Genomic DNA, 22,136 nt, shown 5'->3' on the forward strand with positions numbered 1-22,136 from the left:
CACCAGGGCAAGGGAAATCTTGTACCCATTAAAAACCAGTGGGTACCCGGGGGATCGAACCCAGCACCTCCCGAATGTGTGCGTGCGTGAGTACACACACGCGCACGCACGCGCGCGCGGGCCACTATAGTGCTAACGTGCTAGTGCATAAAAAAATTTGCGCTTTCACATTATGAATGTTCAAAGCGCGTGGTCGTCTATCTTTGTTCATGTGGGCAAGCCCACTTATAGAATTTCACATGACATCCAAGCAGCGTAAGAATGCGACCGGTCCACACAATAAGCAATACAGAAGAAAGTGAAGGGGAAGGCTTTGCACTGTTTTCCTGACACTTTGAACTCTTATCTTTTGATAATCTGCACAGATGCTGCGGATTTTCCATGGTCAGATTTCTGAAAGTTGACGGGTATTCGATTGGCACCGAATATTCGTAAATTTCCGCATATCCATTTCTCAAATCAAATATGAACCAAACAACAAATGTATTGAATTTACAAACTTTGTCCGTAACGTTCCAAGACTGAGTCCATTAAAAAGAATGCATTTAACAATGAAATCATTTGTGCAGCACCCCTTCGGAATAGTCTCCCTTGCAGTCTATACACAGCTTCCAACGCTTCTTGTGGTCTTGGAAACAGTTGGAAAATGCTTCTTTTGGCAGGGCTGTCAGCTCCTTTGTTGTGGCGTCTTGAATGGCCTCCACCCTCCCCCATCCAGCGACCTTTTAGGGCTCTCTCTTCACATGAGGAAACAGGAAAAAATTGCTTGGGGAGAGGTTAGGAGTGTATGGCAGATGGGGAAGTACAGTAATGCTGCGCTTGGCGAAAAATTTTGTCACGCTGAGAGCAGTGTGCGGCCTTGTGTTATCGTGGAGAAGGCTCCATTGTCCAGATGCCCAAAAGTCAGGGCGACGGCGTCGCAGTGCATCACTCATGTGTTGGAGCACGCGGATATAAAACTCCTGATTCACCGTCTGCCCTTGTGGGATGAACTCATGGTGTATGACACCTCTGGCATCGAAAAAAACTATCAGCATCGTCTTTGTTTTGGTCTTCTGCCCCCGCACCTTTCTTCACGCTGGAGAGCTTGTGGACAACTATTCGGCGCTCTGTCTCTTTGTTTGAGGATCGTATTGGAAACACCATGTTTCGTCTTCAGCAATGATGCTGTTGACGAATGCAGCATCCTTCTCTGCCTCAGAGAGCAAATCAGCGCTCACTGATGCCCGCGTGTCCTTCTGGTCCTGTGAGAGGGAGTGTGGCACAAGTCTGGCATTCAGCTTTCGTTTCCCCAAGTTCTCATGCAAAATTTGGTGGAACGTTGTCTTGCTAATGTCGAGAGCATCTGATAGCATGTGGACTGTAATGGGGCGGTCTTGCTGTACGATTTCCCTGATCCGAGCCACGTTGTTTTCATTCCGTGAGGCTGAAGGGCGCCCCTGCCTGGTGTTGTCTTCCACCGACGTTCTCCCCGAAACGAACCTCTTGTGCCACTCGAAAACTCGCGGCCCCGTTAATGTCTCGTTGCCGTAAGCGTCACGGAGGAGCTCATATGTCTGTGTGGCTGTCTTGCCCAGCTTCACACAGAATTTTAAGTTTGCACGCTGTTCGAGGTGAACGTCCATCTCTCCACATTCACTCACAGTAAAATGCGCAAGCGACTAGTGACAACGTATTTTTTCTACATGTAGTGCCATCTAACAGCTGCCACAGCAATTAACATAAATAGCTCAGGTTAGCCCTAAAAGATGGTGCTACACATACGCACCAACATCTGTTTTGGGGAATCATTTCTAGAGAAGAAAAAAATCAGCCTTCAAACTTTACGTACAAAGGTTGTATATTAAACATTTCAAATATTCACACAACCCTACTGTCAATGTATGCAGCCAGTAGCATTCACATGCAATGTACGTGTGATTTTTCTTACACTTTGCTTAAGACCGGTCGAGGCAAATAAAATAGCCAAATAGGTCATAATTTTCTATTTTTGAATTTTTTTCGTGCTCCTTGGGTCTTCAGCTATCTGATAGCAAAAAATTACAGTGAAATCTAGAAAAAAAAGTTTTCTTTATTTGTGGGCGTCAAAAATTGTGAGCGAATCGCACTTCTGATGGTCACGGCACATCGCGGAATTTAAGGCGTTCCAATGACAGCACACCTCCATTTTAGTACCACAGTGAAGAGGAGAGATCAGAGCTTCTGTTGCGTTTGCAATGCAACTGATCTACGATCAAAGGCAAAAGCGGACGAAGAAATAAACGAAGCAAACAAGAGAATAAATATTAAGCTTGATTTTCTAGCCTCTACAACTTAAAAGATTTATATCAAGCCATAATTTGTACCACTTGCTATCACATCACTTGAACTCTACCGTAAAACGAAAATCCCTAGCAAATTCCTAACCTTCAGAAAACTATTATAAAATCACCCTTACCTTCATAGCGCATTGAGGAGTTACTTGGGGAGTATGTCTTGTAGGCCTCGTGCATCTGTAATGCTGATCCCCTTCTCATGGGCGTCATACCATCTGGTTCCTATCAGGAGTCGAGAAAAAAAAAGCACTTTGTATCATTTCTTGCATAACTCTTCCAAATGCACAAACAAGGGCTGGAAAGTAATGTTTACTTCCATTTAATATATTTGTTTGCCTAATGAGAAGAAACCCAAGGGCCATGTATCAAGCACAATGCCTATAAATTGCAGTGGGTTTTCTAACCAGATAGCAGAACAGTAAACATTCAATACAAACTAATGAGAACAAGATAAGGAACGACCCAATGAAGGTCCCAATGAGAGTCCTAAAGTGCAAAAGTGAACCAGATCTATATAGCACAGAAGCAAAAGCAATAGAACAGAAGCAGCCAAACTAAGGTCAACCTTGAAGAACCTTGAAGCCTATGCAGTCACAAGGGTGCTACTTTCTGGCCAAGCCAACAAATTGTGATGGCTTCTTACAGGGGTAGAACAAAGGATATGGATCAGCCAAAGAGCAGGTAAAATACAGAGTAGGTTGGGGGCAGGTAAATAATTTCTGGAGCTGTTGGGAGCAGCACAAATTAGTTTTAAGAGTTTCATTCTGCCACCATTTTTAACATGGGCACCAATGCAATCACAGCTGCAAGTGCAGATATCACATGTGCAAATTTTATTAAGGCTGACATTGCCTGAAGGCACTCCTAATGAAATGAGAAATTTTCGCTCAACGAAATTGCATGCAAAAGCCCTTTTTCTTTTAGTTCAGGGGTTCTCAAGCTGGGTTCCGCAGGACTCTTGGGTCATTTGGAGTGTTTGAATACAAGCACCTAAATCCACGCGTGTCTCAACTCCCATCCTTCCTTTACCCTTCTTGTTTTGGGAATAATCGCATCGTAAATCAGTTCTCAAACCGGGTTCCATGGAACCCTTGGGTTCCTCAAAGGAGTGTTTTTAGGTTCCCCAAGCAGCTAAATCCATTCACAACTCAACCCTCATGATTCCTTTTACCTACTTCATTTCAGGAATAGCAACATTGTAACTGCTTACAGAAGGCTTTGGCTGCAGTGCCAGGCATTACCGCATTTATCCGCGTAATGAACGCGTTCGCATAATGAATGCATCTCCGACTTGGGCTGTGAAAAGTACAATTTTTTTTTTTTTTTTTCTGTGGGTACCTGGTGGCACAGGGGATCGAACCCCGCACCTCCTGCATGCGAGGCGGATGCTCAAACGACTACGCCGCCGTCGCGGTGGCCAATGGTTATAAGCTTTCCCCTGCCTGGTGCTCCGGTTTTTTAGGGTGAAATGCTTGGGGAAATGGGTCTTTGACCCCACCTTGAGTAGAAGAAAAAAAACCTTGTGCCATGGCGATCTTTGGCCACAGATGCCCTTGCACCATAAAAATTCATCACCATCATCACATTTTTTTTTTTCTCTCATGTAATAAATGCACCCTACTCTTTGGGCACACAGTCTACTGCTGATGAAAGTGAATGCTAGCAGGCACTCATTTCTGAATGCCGAAACAATTATGCAAAACTATAAAGCTCAATCAGTTGAATTTCAAGACTACTATACTTCACCCTACCAGACAAATAGTCAATAAGAATGTCCTGTGAAGAATTCGAGAACCAACAGAAACCACACCAGGTCAAAAAGGGCTTCTTTGTTCCATCTGCCATATTAAAGGAACACCGAGGACAACTCCATCCAACTTTTGTCCTTTGTAAAAATTTATTCTATGGCCCTTTATAGTTACGTTGGTTTACCCGGCAGCAAATGACCAATTTAATGCTGATAAAATCGGACTCAAAACTATTGCAAGCTGACTTTGCTCTCAAGTATAGAAACTGTGCTGAAGAGTGCATTTTGTTTTATTTTGAAAGTGAGATGTACCGGATGAGGTATTTATTCCATCAGCCTACATTCTGCCCCATCTTTAGAGCTTCAAATTTTTGGATATTTTACACCTCATAATGAATCCCCCCCTCCCCAACTCAAATTTTTTGGGAAAAAAAGTGAGTTTTTTATGCGAGTAAATGTAGCACTAGTTGAATTTTAGTTTTTTTTTTTGAAGCAATCTATATTAGGCAAGAAGTGACGGAAGCCAAGGCACGCAGGGTTTCTCTGTACCTTTTGGAAGCCATTGGGGTTCCCCGAGACAAAAAGATTACGAGCCCCTATTCTAGTTTATACAGTGAAGAGTCTAAGACTTCTTATTTTTTTTTCAAAAGTAATCTAATAAAATGTGCTATAGTGTGCACAAGAAGAGAAATACTATCGATGGAACCTGCCACTAGAAACTCTTAATCAGGCTAGACTTATATGTCTCAAGGTTGCTAGATGAGTGTGCGCATGAAGAAAAATACTACCCCATGGAACCTGCCACCAGACGCTCTTAATCTGGCTAGACTCAACATAAGTCTAAAAGTGTCTAAAAGTTGCCAGAAGCCTTAAAACAGAAGGGACACCAAATGTTCGTTAAGTTTGTTTTTCCTTCAGAACTGTATGCAAGACATTAGAAAACATGGAACTCGTTTCCACCTAGTAATTGGATATCTTCTCTAATGTAGTTTCAAATTCAGCATGACATCATAGCTTCAGTAGCTATGATGAAAGAAGTATAGTTGAGGTCACTTGAAACATGCAAAAACCATGATTTAATCGCTGTTTGTTCACTTGCTGTCAATCTAGCTCCTACAGCAGGCTGGCTCATGATTCAGGTTAATTAAAAGGACAAAGAAGCTCTTTGAAAGCATAACAACAGAGTGCTATTTTACGCATAGTTTATTACAGATATTTGGCCCATGTTCTCCCACGTGGCAGAAAAGCAGCTGTTGTGCAAAACATAACTTATACAACTGAATGGCTGGCTACAGGCATTATGTAGGATTTTTTTAACCTTTTCTCTTCCAGTACGCTTAATAAATTAATAAATGTTTCTATGCAAACCATTCTTCAATTACCTTTGTCTAATTTCTGGTCTGCTTACACTGCCTAACAGTGCCCATATGCTCTCACACATACTTGGCATTTTGCAACTAAAAGTTGCCAGAAGCCTTAAAACAGAAGGGACACCAAATGTTCGTTAAGTTTGTTTTTCCTTCAGAACTGTATGCAAGACATTAGAAAACATGGAACTCGTTTCCACCTAGTAATTGGATATCTTCTCTAATGTAGTTTCAAATTCAGCATGACATCATAGCTTCAGTAGCTATGATGAAAGAAGTATAGTTGAGGTCACTTGAAACATGCAAAAACCATGATTTAATCGCTGTTTGTTCACTTGCTGTCAATCTAGCTCCTACAGCAGGCTGGCTCATGATTCAGGTTAATTAAAAGGACAAAGAAGCTCTTTGAAAGCATAACAACAGAGTGCTATTTTACGCATAGTTTATTACAGATATTTGGCCCATGTTCTCCCACGTGGCAGAAAAGCAGCTGTTGTGCAAAACATAACTTATACAACTGAATGGCTGGCTACAGGCATTATGTAGGATTTTTTTAACCTTTTCTCTTCCAGTACGCTTAATAAATTAATAAATGTTTCTATGCAAACCATTCTTCAATTACCTTTGTCTAATTTCTGGTCTGCTTACACTGCCTAACAGTGCCCATATGCTCTCACACATACTTGGCATTTTGCAACTAAAAGTTGCCAGAAGCCTTAAAACAGAAGGGACACCAAATGTTCGTTAAGTTTGTTTTTCCTTCAGAACTGTATGCAAGACATTAGAAAACATGGAACTCGTTTCCACCTAGTAATTGGATATCTTCTCTAATGTAGTTTCAAATTCAGCATGACATCATAGCTTCAGTAGCTATGATGAAAGAAGTATAGTTGAGGTCACTTGAAACATGCAAAAACCATGATTTAATCGCTGTTTGTTCACTTGCTGTCAATCTAGCTCCTACAGCAGGCTGGCTCATGATTCAGGTTAATTAAAAGGACAAAGAAGCTCTTTGAAAGCATAACAACAGAGTGCTATTTTACGCATAGTTTATTACAGATATTTGGCCCATGTTCTCCCACGTGGCAGAAAAGCAGCTGTTGTGCAAAACATAACTTATACAACTGAATGGCTGGCTACAGGCATTATGTAGGATTTTTTTAACCTTTTCTCTTCCAGTACGCTTAATAAATTAATAAATGTTTCTATGCAAACCATTCTTCAATTACCTTTGTCTAATTTCTGGTCTGCTTACACTGCCTAACAGTGCCCATATGCTCTCACACATACTTGGCATTTTGCAACTATACTTTGTGCCAGAAGAGATGCAGTGTGGGGCACAATATAGCAAGATTTTCCAGCAAATCACATACCCATGATGAAATCGCTTGTAATGAATCCTGGATAGGAGGAGGTGGCAATGGTGGAGATTCTGTGCCTGGAAGGGTTGAAGCTGCCACTGCCAGCTCGTCTGCATTAGCATATATAGGCTGAGAAGTCACTGCAAGGAAGAAACAACATACTACTTAGTGAAAGTGTACGACGAGCCCTCCCTCAATAATGTAGCACTCAGTTTTCATGAGTAGACCTTGTGCAACACAGTGCACTGCGAACAGGCACTATAGTAATGAAAACTTCCTGGCCCAAGGAGTTTGTGCGCGGAAATCAGCACCGCAGAGATGCTCCAAGCATCACTTGACTTCGTGCAACTATAACAATACAGTCTATCCTGGATATATTGAACCTGGATACAGTAAAAGCACATTAATTTGACGTCAAATTAACGAGCAAATCTGGATAATTCGAACTGCCGGCTCAGTCTTGGCCAATGCCTATGCAAGTCTATGGGTCTCGCACAGGTTAACTCTTTCCCTACCATGCCCAGTGAGCATCGTCAGCCAGCTAAAGATCATGTCACGCTCCGATTTTGGAACCATTCGCATTACTTACGACCATGCTGCTGATGCAGCTTGTAGCCAGGCAACTGAAGTTTCGTTTCAAATTAAGTTTTATTTTTTGTCCAGCGAGGGGCACTTTCTAACGCACTGCGAAGACACGAAGATGCAGAACTGCGCTTACTGCCCGCCATGTTGCCCACTAACGACAACTTTGCCACTCGACTTCGGAGCCTTCCGCATTGCTTACAGGCACGATGCGCGTCTGGCTTGTAATCGGAGAACCAAAGTTTAGTTTCAGATGTTTTTTTTTTCCCCTGCTAAGCAGCATTTATTGAAAGCACTCCGAAGACTCGGTGCCTTCAAAGTGGCTTGGCAGCCTCCGCATGCACGCCGCGCGCTCTAAAATATCTCAAATCTCAGGACACCGTTTCGTCCACAAGTGATTTCATCCATGACCCATGCAGCAACGCGTCTGAAGATGCTGCAAGATGCTGAAGATGATTCAGTTTTGACATCGGTGACGACGAAAACCAGCCTGAAATACAGGCGACCGCACTCCAATGCACAACTATAGGGTTTCCAGTTAATGTTTTGTAGCAAGAATACTATTCAAGATAGAACCGGTCGTTTTGCAAACAGTGGCCATTAGAATAAACATTCTAAAAATTTCAAAAAATTTTTAATATTTTTTTTTTAAACACAAGCATGCCTTTACAAGCTTTGTTCAATTTTTTCCCTAAAACCTCGTTTTTAGCAAATAAATTTTTTTGCTGCAACAAGCAATTTTTGTTTAAACTTATATGCCTAAAAGCATCTTTATTTAGCTTTGTTTTTGGGTATTGCACTAAATTTTGAATGCAATAGTTTTTATAGAAACAAAAATGTACTGAAACCGTCAGAAAATGGTAATTTTCCCAAAGGTAAGGAAAGAGTTAATTCAAACAGTCTCCGGAAGTGAGGCAGAGTCCCAGTATGCCAGGTGCATCAAGAGATTGTCGAAATAGCCATACTCAAAATCCGAGTTCTATTATGCAGAGTCGCTCGCCCACCTCCGACGGCAGGCACGACGACAAACGCACAGCGCCATCTTCAAGAACAGTCTGACCGCTTAGTTTCCGTTTCGCTTTCCCCGAGTTTCGCGCCAGTCTGCAGTGAGAGCGGCTCAACCAGCCGGCACTAGCCAGCCAACCTAAACCAGCTGAGCACCATCTCAGCGGTTGCGTTTTCTTTCCCTCCTTTTATTTTCTTGCCGTTTTGGCGTCGTCGAGCAGTTTTTTTTTTTTTGCTTCCGTCTGTGTGGTTCCATAGTGCGCCGAAACTGTGCTCTCGTCATGTGCCATGCAAGGTTCATGCAGTAAAGCCTCCTCACACGTGACGGTGCTGCTTATGATGGGTGCGCCGCAGTAGCAGTGGAACTCCACCGCAATGCATGGTGAAGGATGAAAGAGGCCTTACGACTCTGGAGCAGTTCTGCTTCAAAGCTCCCGACAGTATGCACACAATAAAGCATTGACGGAACTTCAAAAATACTAGTCATTGCTGCACTTTTCTCATCTCAAAATCAGGCAATCATTTCCCAGTCTTTCATCAAATAAATTTACCATGACACGAGTAGTCACTGACAGTTTTTTTCGGGGTCGCTCAATAATTTGAACTTTCAGATAATTCAAACATTTTTTCCGGTTCCTTGAAGTTCAAGTTAATGAGGTTTTCCTGTATATCGAATTACAGTTCAAAATGAACAGTCAGGACATCCCTTTGAAAATCCCATGCAAAAGTACAGCACTACTGTTTGTGCTTATGGAACCCACATTCAGCAGACCATACAATATATCGCACGCACACCATGACCCTGCAAATGGCGGTTCTCCTAATGGCACTCCCCTCTTTTCTCTCTGCCGCATTGTTTTTAGATGCATTACTGCATTGCAGGAAAGCCACCGCGGTGGCTGGCTGTCGCAACATTCTTGCTCTTCTGCTGCTCTTCCAAGACCTGGCCCGCTTGTATGTAAGCACACAGCCGTAGTTAAATGTTCCACCCCATCGCCCATAGGCACTGCAAAGTGGAAGCTGTGTTTCTCCTCTTCGTGTTGCGTCCCCGCTGGAACGGGCAGCATGAATGTTAGAACAGTTTACTTTAAAATGCCTCTCCCCTTTGCACCTAGGTACTGCAGAGAAGCCACCATAGCGGAAGACTGTCGCTGCATTTCAGACCAGCAGTTGGAGGCAAGCTGCGATCAGAGGCAATAAAAACAGCATAACTTTCATGCCTTCCACTCGCATACGGCTCGGCTGACTGGGTAGAAAACTGAACTAGCCATGGTCCTGTAGTTTCCAATGCCGACACAATGCACACGCTCCAAAGGTTACCAAGAGAATCGGAAGTTAGTTCTCGTGCTAACTACCACTCGCCCAGCAAAGCGACCACCAGCACGACCGAGCCTGGTATATACAGGGTCCATTATGAAAGTAATGCGCATGATTTTATTATGACGCGACTATCCATGGCAGCGGGGTAAACCGGTCAGGAAATGTGGCAAGGGTTCTGCCCTGCCAGTGCAGCCGGTCTCCAGTTTACTCCGAGCAGCGTAAGCAGATAACAAGGCGCAATGGAGCGTTCGCTTGAACAGCGATACGCTATCAAGTTTTGCGTGAAGCTTGGAAATAATGCAACCGAAACATTCCAGATGCTTCAAGAAGCCTTCAACGACGAATGCATTTCAAGGTCACAGTCCAGGAGGTGGAACAAGGTGTTCAAGGAAGGCCAAGAGGAGGTCGCCGACGAACCCCGTTCTGGATGCCCAACAACGACCAGAACCAACAAAAGCGTGGATCGTGTGAGTGAAGTTTTGCATTCCGACCGTCAATTGAGCATCCAGCAAATTGCTGACACCCTACACAAGTCCACATTTGCAGTACATGGGATAGTGATCTGCAAATGCGCAAGGTCTACACGAAGCTTGTGCCGAAAGTGTTGACGGAAGATCAGAAAGAACTTCAGAGTTTTGCACTGTCAAGAATTGTTGGATTTAATTCAAAATGAGCCGGACTTTCTTAACTCTGTCATAACCAGAGACGAATCCTGGATGTTCGAGTATGACCCAGAATCGAAAAGGCAGAGCAGTGAGAGCCACACAAAATCATGTGCCCCAAGAAAGCGCGAATGAGCAAGTCTCGCATCAAAATGATACTCATTGTCATCTTTGAAGCCATTTTGAGTTTGTACCGCAGTGAGGAACTGCCAACTCAGCCTTTTACCTGGAGGTGCTCAAGAGATTGAAACGCCAGGCTGACATCAAAGACATGGTCAAGCTCCGCCATGACAATGCCCCCAGCCACACGTCCTTCACCGTTACCAACTTCCTGGCCCGGAGCAACACCCTGGTGGTCCCCCATACCCCTTACAGTCCCGACTTGACTCCGTGTGCCTTTTTTTTTTGTTTCCTAGACTGAAGAGGACTGAAGAGAGCGCTGAAAGGAAAGCATCGGGAAACCATGGAAAACATCCAAAAGCATGTTACAGCGTTCCTGAGAGATATTCCCGTCGAGGACTTTCAGGGTGCCTTCCAGGCGTGGCAGACATGTCTCCGCAAGTGTACTGATGCAGGGGGAGAGTATTTTGAAGAATTTTAACCATCTGTACAGGTCCGGTCAATAAATCTATTTTTCCCAGAAAATGTGCATTACTTTCATAACGGACCCTGTACAACGTGCAATTCCAATTTCTGTTGAAGCACCGACTTGTGTACAAACTGATTTTTTCTTTTACACGTGGAGCTCCACGAATCACGGTGGGAATCATGACGGAGTCATGGCATCAGCACAAGGCACGTAATAGCCATGGCTCGGCCGAACCTGCCTCAAACTCCACGAAAGGTCAGCTCAGTCTGCAGGTTGACTCCCCTAATTATGGATCGCCCTTTTCGAAAAAGGTCGACATTTTTTGACACACAGAGTTCCATGAGTCCAGACGGGAATGGGCAGCGGCACGAGGCACGTAATACCCATGGCTTGGCCAAGCCTACCCAGACCCCACAAAAGGGGTCAGCTCCGTGTGAAAGTCGACACCCTCTATCTCAAATGGCCATTTCTGCAAAAGGTAAACATATCACCACTGTGTGCAACAAAGCTTCTATGTACTCCTTTCATTTTTTTATGTAATGATGTTGCCTGCCAAAAACTATTCAAAATATTTGCCTCTACATTATTAGAAGAAAATTACTATTCGTTTCAAAAAACCATTATTTGCAGAAGCCTAATTCCAAATTAAAAATTAAAAATGAATGTGCAGTCACAATGGACTGCAAGGGAAGCACACAGTAGCAAAATAGCAGAGCAATATCAGAGAAATAATTAAACAGACATGAAAAAAACAGCATGCAGATAGAAAAGAAAAACCAAGAAATGGACATGACGCCTAGGACAGCACAGTTCCAAGGAAATGCTAAGCTCAGCTGCACTTTGCAGCCGCATAAACAGTTTGGTTTGGTTTATAGGGGGTTTAATGTCCCAAAGCGGCTCAGGCTATGAGGGACGTTGTAGTGAAGGGCTCCAGAAATTTTGACTGAAGCCCTTCTTCTAACTTTAGTTTATATCTTCAAACCATTCACGTATACCATGTATCAGCTTACATCAGCACAATACATAGGACGAAGTGGAACGAACACGAGACGACACGAGCGCTGTATTGTCTCTTGTTTCTTCCACTTCATCCTGTGTATTGCGCTGATGTAAGATGAATCCTGTCCAACTTGCACAGTTTTCTGTTCTCGTTAACCACATGTATCAGCCTTGTATGCACAAAAACCACATGACAGTCCATAGTAATGCAGGCACTGTGTTTAGAGTTTTAGTTACAGCACAGTAGACAAATCCACATTTAGCAATAACCAAGATGAAGATATCAGCTGCAAAACGAGAAAAAAGCTTGAGACAAAGTGACTTGAATCCAAGGTATAAATCTGAGCTATAATATGAAGCCTACTGCTAAGTCACAACAATTAGTGTGAAATAGCACCATAAATCTTTAGAGCTATAAACATGATATATATTACCTTGATGTAACAAAACTCAATTTATTCTTTTGTTTTTATTTCCCCTTCATAGTTTAACAAAAAACTACACATATTCTTTTGATATTCAACACTCCTCAAAAATCACATGTACGTAACAGATAGCTTCCTAACAAGCAGAAGGAAAACATTGGCAAGAGAGACTTGTCATTAACACATCCTTCAATGTACAGGTGTCAACAGTGGACAATGCTCTCTATATAAACATATCAAGCAAGTGGAACAGACTACTGCTGTGCAACCATCCATGCCACAATAAAATCCACACTGAGCATACTACTTATCGTGAGCATACACAACTAAGATTTTGCACTACCACAGTAAGAAACAATATGCATTAAATTCTGAGTATGCATTGCCCCTTGTCAATTTATGCGTATCCACAATAAGAAGTATGCCAATGTTGCACTGATTTCTTTGGCTTGTGAAGCTTACAAATCAACAGAAATTATTAATGCACCACAATGATAATACATCCTGCACCATTTGGTAGCAGCCGCAAGCAGTTTGGCATGGCTCGCATCAGTTCTTTGTTCTTGACAGCACATGCTCATGAGATATCAGGTGTTGTGCCCATCGTGCACAGAATAACAACTACAAAACATTGCTATAGTTTCATGCTAGACTTACACCATAGGTTATTAAAAACCAAATACTTATTTGAAGTACTCACTTGGAAATCCCAACTATACAGAATTGTTGGTTTAAATAAGTTTGCAACTACATCATCTTTATACTGAGATTAGTAGGCCTGTGCAAATATTCGATGATTTCGAATATTTGGTCGAATAGTGAAGTATTCGATATTTGAACCGAATGTTTGGTATTTGAAATCTGAAAGTATTCATCCCGAGTGAATAATGTCGACACAGTTTCAATGATTGCAATAAAATTCAATTCATTCTCTTTCTTCATGTAATGGCCTTGTGTGTTCGAAAAAAGCATGATTTTTAAAGTTCCTAATGTGTCGTTCAACCTTTTTTTCTGTGCTAGAACTATATTCTAAATATTCGCTTTGAAATTATTCAAAGAAAATTACTATTCGATTCGAATTCGCTTCAAACCAAAACAACCACTATTTGCACATGCCTAAAGATTAGTCTAGTAGCAGTAAGAAAACATAAAACCAAGATTACCTTGACCCAGTGGCCGCACATCTGATGCACCAACTGTAGCCACAGCTGCCTGCTTCAAAAGAGCTGGCTTCTCAGGCAGAGATGGTGCTGTGCTGGTGCTCGATGAGGTTCTGCATTGCACAATGATTGCAGTAAGCATCAACAGTCAGCAGGCTGCTTTCCGAGAGATGCCAGGTCATTAAGCATAATTGAAAAGGGCAACGAGTGCTCAAGCTTTCTCTCTGTTCAGATTTTCAATAAAGAATTTGTGCACCTTTCTGAATGTCTTGCTTCCAAGCATGTGTACTTGATGTGGCGATTTTGCTTGCATGTTTTTTCACTTTATTGTGCCACTCCGTTCCTTAAGTATTTCAGCACAGAAGGGCAATAAAACATGATTGATAATAAGCGCCTGTATGCATTGCATTTCTCTCATTCATCCTGTCTTTGTGTTGCTTCACTTCGTCATGTGCCAAGAAGCCCAAGTTAGCACTTCACTGGATTAGCAGGCTATACGTGCCTAATGGGAACAGGTGGTCGGGGTCCTCTTGTCGGTGTTTGGGGAGACTTTGGCCTAGCACCACTTGCAGGTGCAGGCTGGGCTGCCAGCTCCAGGCCGTCAGAGCTGTCACCTGAGGTGGAGGTCAGTGTGTCAGCACTGCCACTGTGGTTGGAGCTGCTTAACAGGTCGCCTTCTAGAGGCTGAAAGGTCTCAGCCGTGAGCAAAGGCCTCGCCTGGTGGCCCGACCGCTCGTATGCTAGAAGAAATGTAAAAGAACCATAATGAACAATGCAGCCCAGAGAGGGGAACGCACCATAATGATTTCAAAGCAGCATATTAAATGGAAAAAAGTGATCTTTCTTTATGCTGTTTAATATTTTTACATTTTATTAAGAGTGCTGTTAATGGTTTTATTGCAAGCTCCAATCTTTCAGCTTTCAAATAAAACAAGACTGGTGAAAATCGCACGAACCAAAGCCGGGAAAAGCTTGTCAGCAGTGTGTAGGGGGTGCAGAAAATGAAACAGAAAAACGCAAAAAACGAAATGAAATATTTTGAAGCCGTGTAAGCACATCACTGCTCAATTTTCTGAAACAAACAGCTTAGAAGGCCCGTAGTGAATAGTCTGAATCACATTTTTGCTGTTGCCGGCGCTTAGCAAGCTGCAAAAATGAGGTCGAGGGTGCACACTGTATTGTGAAGCAGTCTGTCGATCGCCACCAAATCTACGACCACGTCGGTAGCTTCGCAGGCAATGGCAGGTTGGCATCTACATGCCCGTTCGCTAGCGTCCACATCTCGCGCTAGGTTGCAGAAATTACTGCCAAACTGGCGATTTTAACATCGGGCTTTGCAATTCCTCGTGATCAGCGCGGGGCAGAAATGTGTCTACTCTCACCCGCTGCTGCCAATCTCGCCCGAGCCCATGATTTGCTCCGTGTCGAAGGTGGACGCCGAAGCTGGTAAAGAAGCGCTTATCACAACCGCTGAATCACACTCCTGTACCTCGTTATTCCCTCTTCCGATCACGGCTTGTGAAGTAAAACCATCCACCGGCTCTCCATCATCCGCTGCAGCCGCGATGTGCACCACGCTCGGAACGAATGCCGGAACGGCTGCCAAGGTCGTGTCATCCGCCGACCCACGCTCAGGCACTCTGCTGCTGCTGGTTGACATCACTGCCGATGAACTTGTGTCTTCCGCTTGCTTTCTGCGGCCTTTTTTACGTTTTTTCCCAAACTTATGCAAGCTGCGAACTTCTGATACGGTTTCACGCCACGGTGGTCTTTTTCAAAATGACGTCGCAGAACGAGCTGCGTTCAAAAAAATGGCACCGGCCAATGAGGCGCTTGAATTTTGCCACGTGGTGTCCAAAAGCCAATAGCATTGCCGCATTTTATATTTTGTTTTCTGTCTTTTTTTCGGCGACCAATCGCAGTAGACCCTTCGTTCTGGCAGGAAAGAAAGCTGAGGCGTCGCTCTTTCAAAGGAAACGAAAGTCACCTCGCTGCGCCGGCTACTTCTGACGCGACATGCGACGCAAAACGGGCATTTTCTAACTGATTTTCGCGAGCTCTCTTGTCAAAGTTGCATCTTTGCGTGTCGATTTCTCATAAACTATGCGGTATTCAGCCATGAAACTTGAAATTAAGATGGAAAATGATGAGACATATCCAACTATGTCAAAATTGCAAAGTAGATTTTTTTGCGATTTTTTGGTCCCAAAGACCTGCGTCCCTCGTTAAGTTAGGGAAATTGGCCAGACAGGACAATAAGTCAAAGTTTCTAAGTATGCTCGGAACATGTAGGTCGAGTTTCCGCAGTAAAAGATGAGTTCAGATTCCTCATTAGTGCACCTTTAACTCTACCATACTGTATGTACTTTCAAGAACAACCTAAAAGAACCAGTGCAATGACTAACATTATTATCCGCCCTTAAAACAGAACTACGTATACTATACTGTGCAAAGCATCCCAAGTTTTAGCAATGTCAGACAAAAGCATAAAAATGCAAAAATCTGATTTAAAAAAAATGGCATCCCTTGAAACTCTGTGCAAAAGTAACACAAAGGCCAATAGATCATGTGGCATGACAAAATATCTCAAACCTGAAGAAGGCACTCACCAGAAGAGATAGTGTGAGGCCTCTGGCAGCGCAGCACAGAATTCATAGCTCGCTCAAATTGCAGGCTGTCCTGTAAATTTGGCCAAGTGGAAGTCACGGAGGGTGTGGTAGGAAATGGTGATGATGGGCTGCTTGAGGCACAACCTGGTAGCGATGACATTCCGGCATCCCCTGCAGACACCTGCATCTCCCCACCAACAAAGAGCACCATGAAGCCATGTTCACCCCTTTGCATACCACATGCAACCCTCTCACTGCCAAAAAAGACCGCACAGCCACGCGGAAACTGGTAATGATACTAAAAAGAGAGCAAAGCAACAAATCATGTCCAGAAAGATAACGGGGAGATGTGACAATTTAAATTATTTTGGGCATTAGTAAATGAATTAAATTAGGTGCACACATGGAGTGCACGTTAGCACAAAAACTGTTGCAACTGATTGTGCTAATGTCAAAATAAAAGACAGTTTTAGGGTATCTCTAAAAGCATTCACATTACAAAATCTAGAGCTACTTTCACAAGATCAGCCAGAATTTAATTATTTAGGCAACAACTTCAACAGGTTTTTAAATCAGTGTGTTTACAAAGCTCTAATTATGCAAAGAAGCTGTTATATTATTTTTGTGACCTCAACAGCCATTTAGACAAAAAGGAAGGAACTGTACTTTAAACAATGAAGTGACAAATGTTTTTATAAAAAGTGATTTATAATGGTACTGCAACATGAAATCAGACAGTGTTATTTCACTCCTCAAAACTTATTTGCAAGCAAACGAGTATTTTATTACAATACATTAGAGGACACTGAAGGGTTGAGTGGCACAGTTGTTCAATATACGAATATTCTGAAATGTTAAATTTTTTGTACTCTGGGCTGTTTTCCTGCAATGCCACACAGTTGTTTAGGTTAATTGGAAGGAGACAAGTAAAACTACTTACATACAAAAAACTGCCAAATTTTCATTAGGTTTGGCCTGCTTATTTGCCGCGTCCCCCCTTAGGTCATTACTGCATGCAGCAAGGATGGAATTTTATGTACAAAAACAGCAAAGCTATATAGCACCACTGTAGGCCTATGCAAACACATTTAGCAGTTATTGTTACAATACATGAGCAACAATTCAAAATGGGCTCAGAGTTATTAATAGGTCACATGCAATAAACTATCTAGAGACGTGTAGCAAGGACTATCAGAGGAATTCCATCCAAATATAATGAGGTGTACTAGTTTCATTCCAAACTCGCCTCATTATATAAAAAAAGTTTCATTCCTGCTTTTTCAATGCTGGTAGGCCAAATTTAAGCAAATAAGAGGAATCTTCTTGGTTGACACTGGTTGCCTGCAGTTCGCCAGATGGCACAACTTCTCAAACCAGCTATTCTGCTCGCCTTGATGCACACAGCCGGCTGAACTTTTTCACCGATTCCGGAAAATGCAGGCAAGTTCTGATGTTAAATTATTTTCTAAAAACACAGATTATAATAAACTACCTTGAGTTCGGTGGTTGAGTCCTAACTGGCCGACTGTTTGTGCGTGTGAATTTTTTGCAACCCGGACAAATAAATACAGAACATGTGGTATGTTACGCTCCCTTTTCCAGCAAGTGTGTCACAGAAAGCAACCAATTTACTTTGTTGGCCAAGGGGAAATGGCAGGCTGAGTGGCACTGAAGTGGTACTGGCACAAGCCAAAGGCCACTGCACATCACTTGCCCCCAGTGCCGAGTTGCCAAATATGCATGAAAGAGCCCAGAGCCTCTAGCGTGGCTCACTGCAAAATTGAAGGATACACTTAAGCTCCACCCTAAGGGTATAACGCGGTAGTGTTACTGGGCTAATGACCCTCTATGGAGAATTGGTCATTCTCGACTTTACAATCACAGATCCCTCGAAGTCATACCACTCCTGGCGCAGTGGTGCAGCGGCTAAGCGATGGCCCTGTGATGGCAGATGCTCCCAGCGGTGGGCCTTGTGCAGCCCAGGCTGTTATTCCCGAGCAACCAATCTTTAATTGAACTGCCACCTGCCACGGTGGGCAGTTTGCTCACTATCTGGCAAGCAGGTTGTGAGGAAGCCGCAAGGTCATGTGACCTAGGTGGCCCACCTGCCTCCTAGGTTGCTCTCTCGGGACCACCTGCCAGGGCCATGCCCGCGATTTTTCGCTCAACGCTGACACCGGATTTTCTGCGTAACGCTGCGTTTAATGTCGCGTTAAAATGCAGTGCCTCTCCCCAAATTCCAATCAGGCTCCTTTTAGTTTGAACTAAACTTAATTCTAACCAACACTCAGCACCCTTTGAGCTAGAATTATCAAGATTCAACTATACCAGATAAAAGTTGCACAAAGCCTGCAGAACCGCACACTGTTTCCCCGAAACGAAGACATAAAATGACAGCAATGCATTTCTGCCCACCTGGGCAACCATATTGGTTCCTCGAGGAGATGGAGGCCTCAGAAAAAGTGTATCTTGTGAAGTGAAGCCAGAATCTTGGGATGACACACTTGACAAGCGCAGTGGTCCTCCCACGGGTGGCTGCTGCAGCAAAGTCAACCCAAAAACAATGTAGAACAGCAAACGAAAGCAAAACATCACTACATTCATCAGAACTTCTTTTATCACTGCTTAGCCACTATTTCTCGCTTTTTAAGTTTTTATACTCTATTACACACCTGACTACATGTGTAATACTATACTCACAAAATATGGCTCATCACACAGGACAGGCAGTCCTTTCAAGACCACATTCCCAAACCAAAATGTTTTCTTCCTTCTTTCCCACAGAAGCTGTTCCCACTACATTACAGCCACCACCTGCCTCCAAAATCTTGCACAGAATGCTTTAAATTCTTGCCTGGATGCTTTAAATTACCTCTCACTGCATACACAAAAACCTTGTTTTTCATATCTTTTACCCCATAACCTAGCCTAATACCCTTTTGAGGAATCTTAAAGGCCTACTCAAAAATTTTGCTGTAATGCAAAGACTACTCCAAGAAAGCACAAATATTGAAAATGCCTAGTGTAAAATATTACGCTCAAAATACAAACAAGCACGGCAGCAATGACCTACAAAAACCATCATTCTCGATACTCAACAGAAAAGAACAGCAGCCACTGCTAGTCACGGGAAGTACCATAGAAAAAAGTATCAGTTTGGTCTAGTCAAGCACATCTGCTCATTGTGTTCGTGCACTACTGCAGGATGTTGGCTATGTTTTATAAATTTTAGCACCAATAAATATAGAACAATAACACAAATCAGGCCATATATGTATGCTAGCTACTTATCCATGCCCCGCCATGCCTCACAAAAGATGCTGTAAGTGTTCCCACTTGTATTAATACAACCTGATCACCTTTCGCACATAATGCAAGGCTTGCTTCCAAGCGCCAGCATTAGAAACTGAGGCACGCCTATTGCATCAATACCAAGGCAGATGTAGAGTGGTAGTGCTACTTGCATGGAAGCCCATATGTTCAAAACATGACAGCTTATGGTGTGGCGTCAGCGCCCTCTTCGAAGTGTGCGGACAACTAAACCATGATGTCATAATTAAAAAACAAAAGCGTGCCATCATAGCCACAACATTTTTGGCGAGGGTAGTATATTCGCGAATGTCTCGAGGTTCAGCGCGGCACACGAGACAGACTAAGAAAGAAGACACGGCGACGAAGAAATAAGACACGGCAAGAGCAGACTACTGATGCTATCTTTAGTAGTTCAAGGTGTTAATGTACCAACGGGCTCAATTATTTGTCTTTATGCCCAAGAGGCACAGTTATAGGAATAGTTATAGCTCCGTGTTTGAGAGCAGTTCTTGAACACCCGAGTTTGCGAGCAGTGGGCTGAGAAAGAATTGTGCCGATTGAGTTTAGCTCACATAAAAAGAGACAACAGTGCAAATTTTTAAACAAATTCAAATTATTAGTTGAACACCATACCACACACAACTCAAAGTAGTGACACAACAACAAGTTGCTGAACTAAACTTTGCACGATCAGACAACGAACTTGTTGCCTCCTGTGCATAAATGACATAAGAGTACTGTATATAGCGCTGCGCTTTCCCGATGAAATTAGGGCTGCTTTTCAGAACACATGGAGGACAGACATTTTTGGCTGGTATAGGCACAAAGTGGAAACGGCATACCATTGTACCAAAGTGACCGTAAAACCCTATCATTGCAATGCAATGCCAGGAGCGCAGTTCTCACTTTCACACTTTCCTATGTAGCACCAGTTCTTCGCTCGTGTGCACTAGTCTCAAACCACATCGTCCTTCCAAAGGCAGCAACGTTAAAACAGTATGACTAGAACTGTGGCTGGTATGGCAGAAAACAAACGTGCATACGTAGCTGGCAAGAACATAGTACGAGAACAAAAAGTAACCAAGCACTTGAGATTAACGCTGATAAAAGACGAGCAGCCACACGCAACGAAGTAGCAAGCTGACCAGATACGGTGGCAGCTAGTGGCAAGCAAGTCGCAGAATAGTGAAGGTGGATGGCATTAGAGCCGCTGACCACTACTGTGAGGAAACGCAAATATGCATATTGTTTTATTTAAAAAAATGCACTTTTCAACAAAAAGTACACAAATTAAAACATTTTTTAAACATGTAATTAGAATTATGTTTTGAATTGTTATAAATGGCAAATATCTAACCAATTATTTTTCTCTTATTTGTGTTTGTCCGTACACTTCATCTTGGCGCTTCAGTTCTGCAGCCTTACTGATGTCGCTGGCGCTTAGTTCTAGGCTGCATTAGAGCTTAGGCTTTGCAACCTATTTAAATTGGCCTCCTTGTCGAGACTGCCAGAACCAAGACATTTGCACGATATGAGCAGGCAAGAATAAGGGAAATGGGGCGTTTTTCAAAATATACACAAAAGAAGTCTTGATACATGGCACCATCCAACAAAAACGAAGATCCATAAACACAGAAATCGCCATACCTGCATGAGCGAATCTATAACTAGGCGCCATCTGTGCAACAATAAAACGTGACCTTCAAATGGTTGACTCGCACTAGGCCTAACCAATTCATTCGCAAAGTGCCCCCGAAAGGCAGGTTACAAACACATGCCCACCTCATGTCAATGATTAGCCTGTTCGTCCAGGCGTGTGTGCTATTGATGCTTTCCAGCGATGCAATAACAATGATGCCACACGATAGTTATGCTGATTGTAAGTGAGCTTCATACAAACCTTTTCGTTTTGGAACGGCGGGGGCAACTAAATTTACACCTAGCTGTGGTAACTGGCACAAGGCGTTACCCATTTCTGCAGCAATAAATTCTGGAGAAGTTCAGCACAATTACCAGATTTTTATCATGACTGCAAAGCAAATCTGGTTTGATACAGTTTGGCACAAAAGTGGAATCACTACCACGCACTTAACAAGCTCACAATGAATAGTTTTAGGGGAATCCCCCACGGTGGAGCAGGTTTGTAATAAGGGAGTAATTATTCAAGGCATACACCCAAGCGCGGCTATGTGACTACAAAGGAAAGCTATACAGCTTCCACAGAAAAATTCATCCTGGTCCAAAGTTCGAACCTGGGACCACCGCTTCACCGGGGCAGTTGCTCTACCAACTGAGCTAACCAGGACAGCTATAGCTAGGGGTTGGACTTTTCAGTTGGAAAAAAAAAAACAATAACGATAAGCCAAGTTCAATTTTCGAAATTCGGTTTTAACAGAAAACGGTCAGTATTCTCGTCATGCAAGGCATAGATAGCTGGCTGCTCAGCACGAGTTACGGTCAGTCAAAGTTGAAAATTAATTAAGTAGGGAAGCCAGGAGTGTGAGGCGACGGTGGTAATGTTGCATAAGCAGCACACTTGAGCGATCTGAAGTTTCGCTCTGCTAGCTTACAAGTCTCTGCAGACCAAGAAGCACCACCATCTTGGTGCTTGCTAGCTAAGCACTGCTTGTTCACTTTCCTCACCCGCTTAGAGCAGTTAGTCCCTTAGGTAGGTTTATGAACT

General features: G+C 43.1%; 1 protein-coding gene across 2 annotated transcripts in view; it reads right to left on the reverse strand.

Annotated features, from left to right (window-relative positions):
• The window catches only part of LOC144114049 (uncharacterized), an 84,841-nt gene that overhangs the window by 24,108 nt on the left and 38,597 nt on the right, over nucleotides 1-22,136 (reverse strand). The window contains exons 10-15 of one of the 2 annotated variants that reach the window (XM_077647500.1): nucleotides 18,557-18,679; nucleotides 16,142-16,322; nucleotides 14,035-14,272; nucleotides 13,536-13,645; nucleotides 6,803-6,930; nucleotides 2,438-2,537 (exon numbers count right to left, since the gene is read on the reverse strand). In XM_077647500.1, coding sequence (XP_077503626.1) covers nucleotides 2,438-2,537; nucleotides 6,803-6,930; nucleotides 13,536-13,645; nucleotides 14,035-14,272; nucleotides 16,142-16,322; nucleotides 18,557-18,679 — 880 coding nt within the window. The remainder of the gene's footprint in view (nucleotides 1-2,437; nucleotides 2,538-6,802; nucleotides 6,931-13,535; nucleotides 13,646-14,034; nucleotides 14,273-16,141; nucleotides 16,323-18,556; nucleotides 18,680-22,136) is intronic. The other variant, XM_077647501.1, reaches the window with a different exon arrangement.

Source organism: Amblyomma americanum, chromosome 1, assembly GCF_052857255.1.
Source record: "Amblyomma americanum isolate KBUSLIRL-KWMA chromosome 1, ASM5285725v1, whole genome shotgun sequence".
Classification (NCBI taxonomy): Eukaryota; Metazoa; Arthropoda; class Arachnida; order Ixodida; family Ixodidae; genus Amblyomma; species Amblyomma americanum.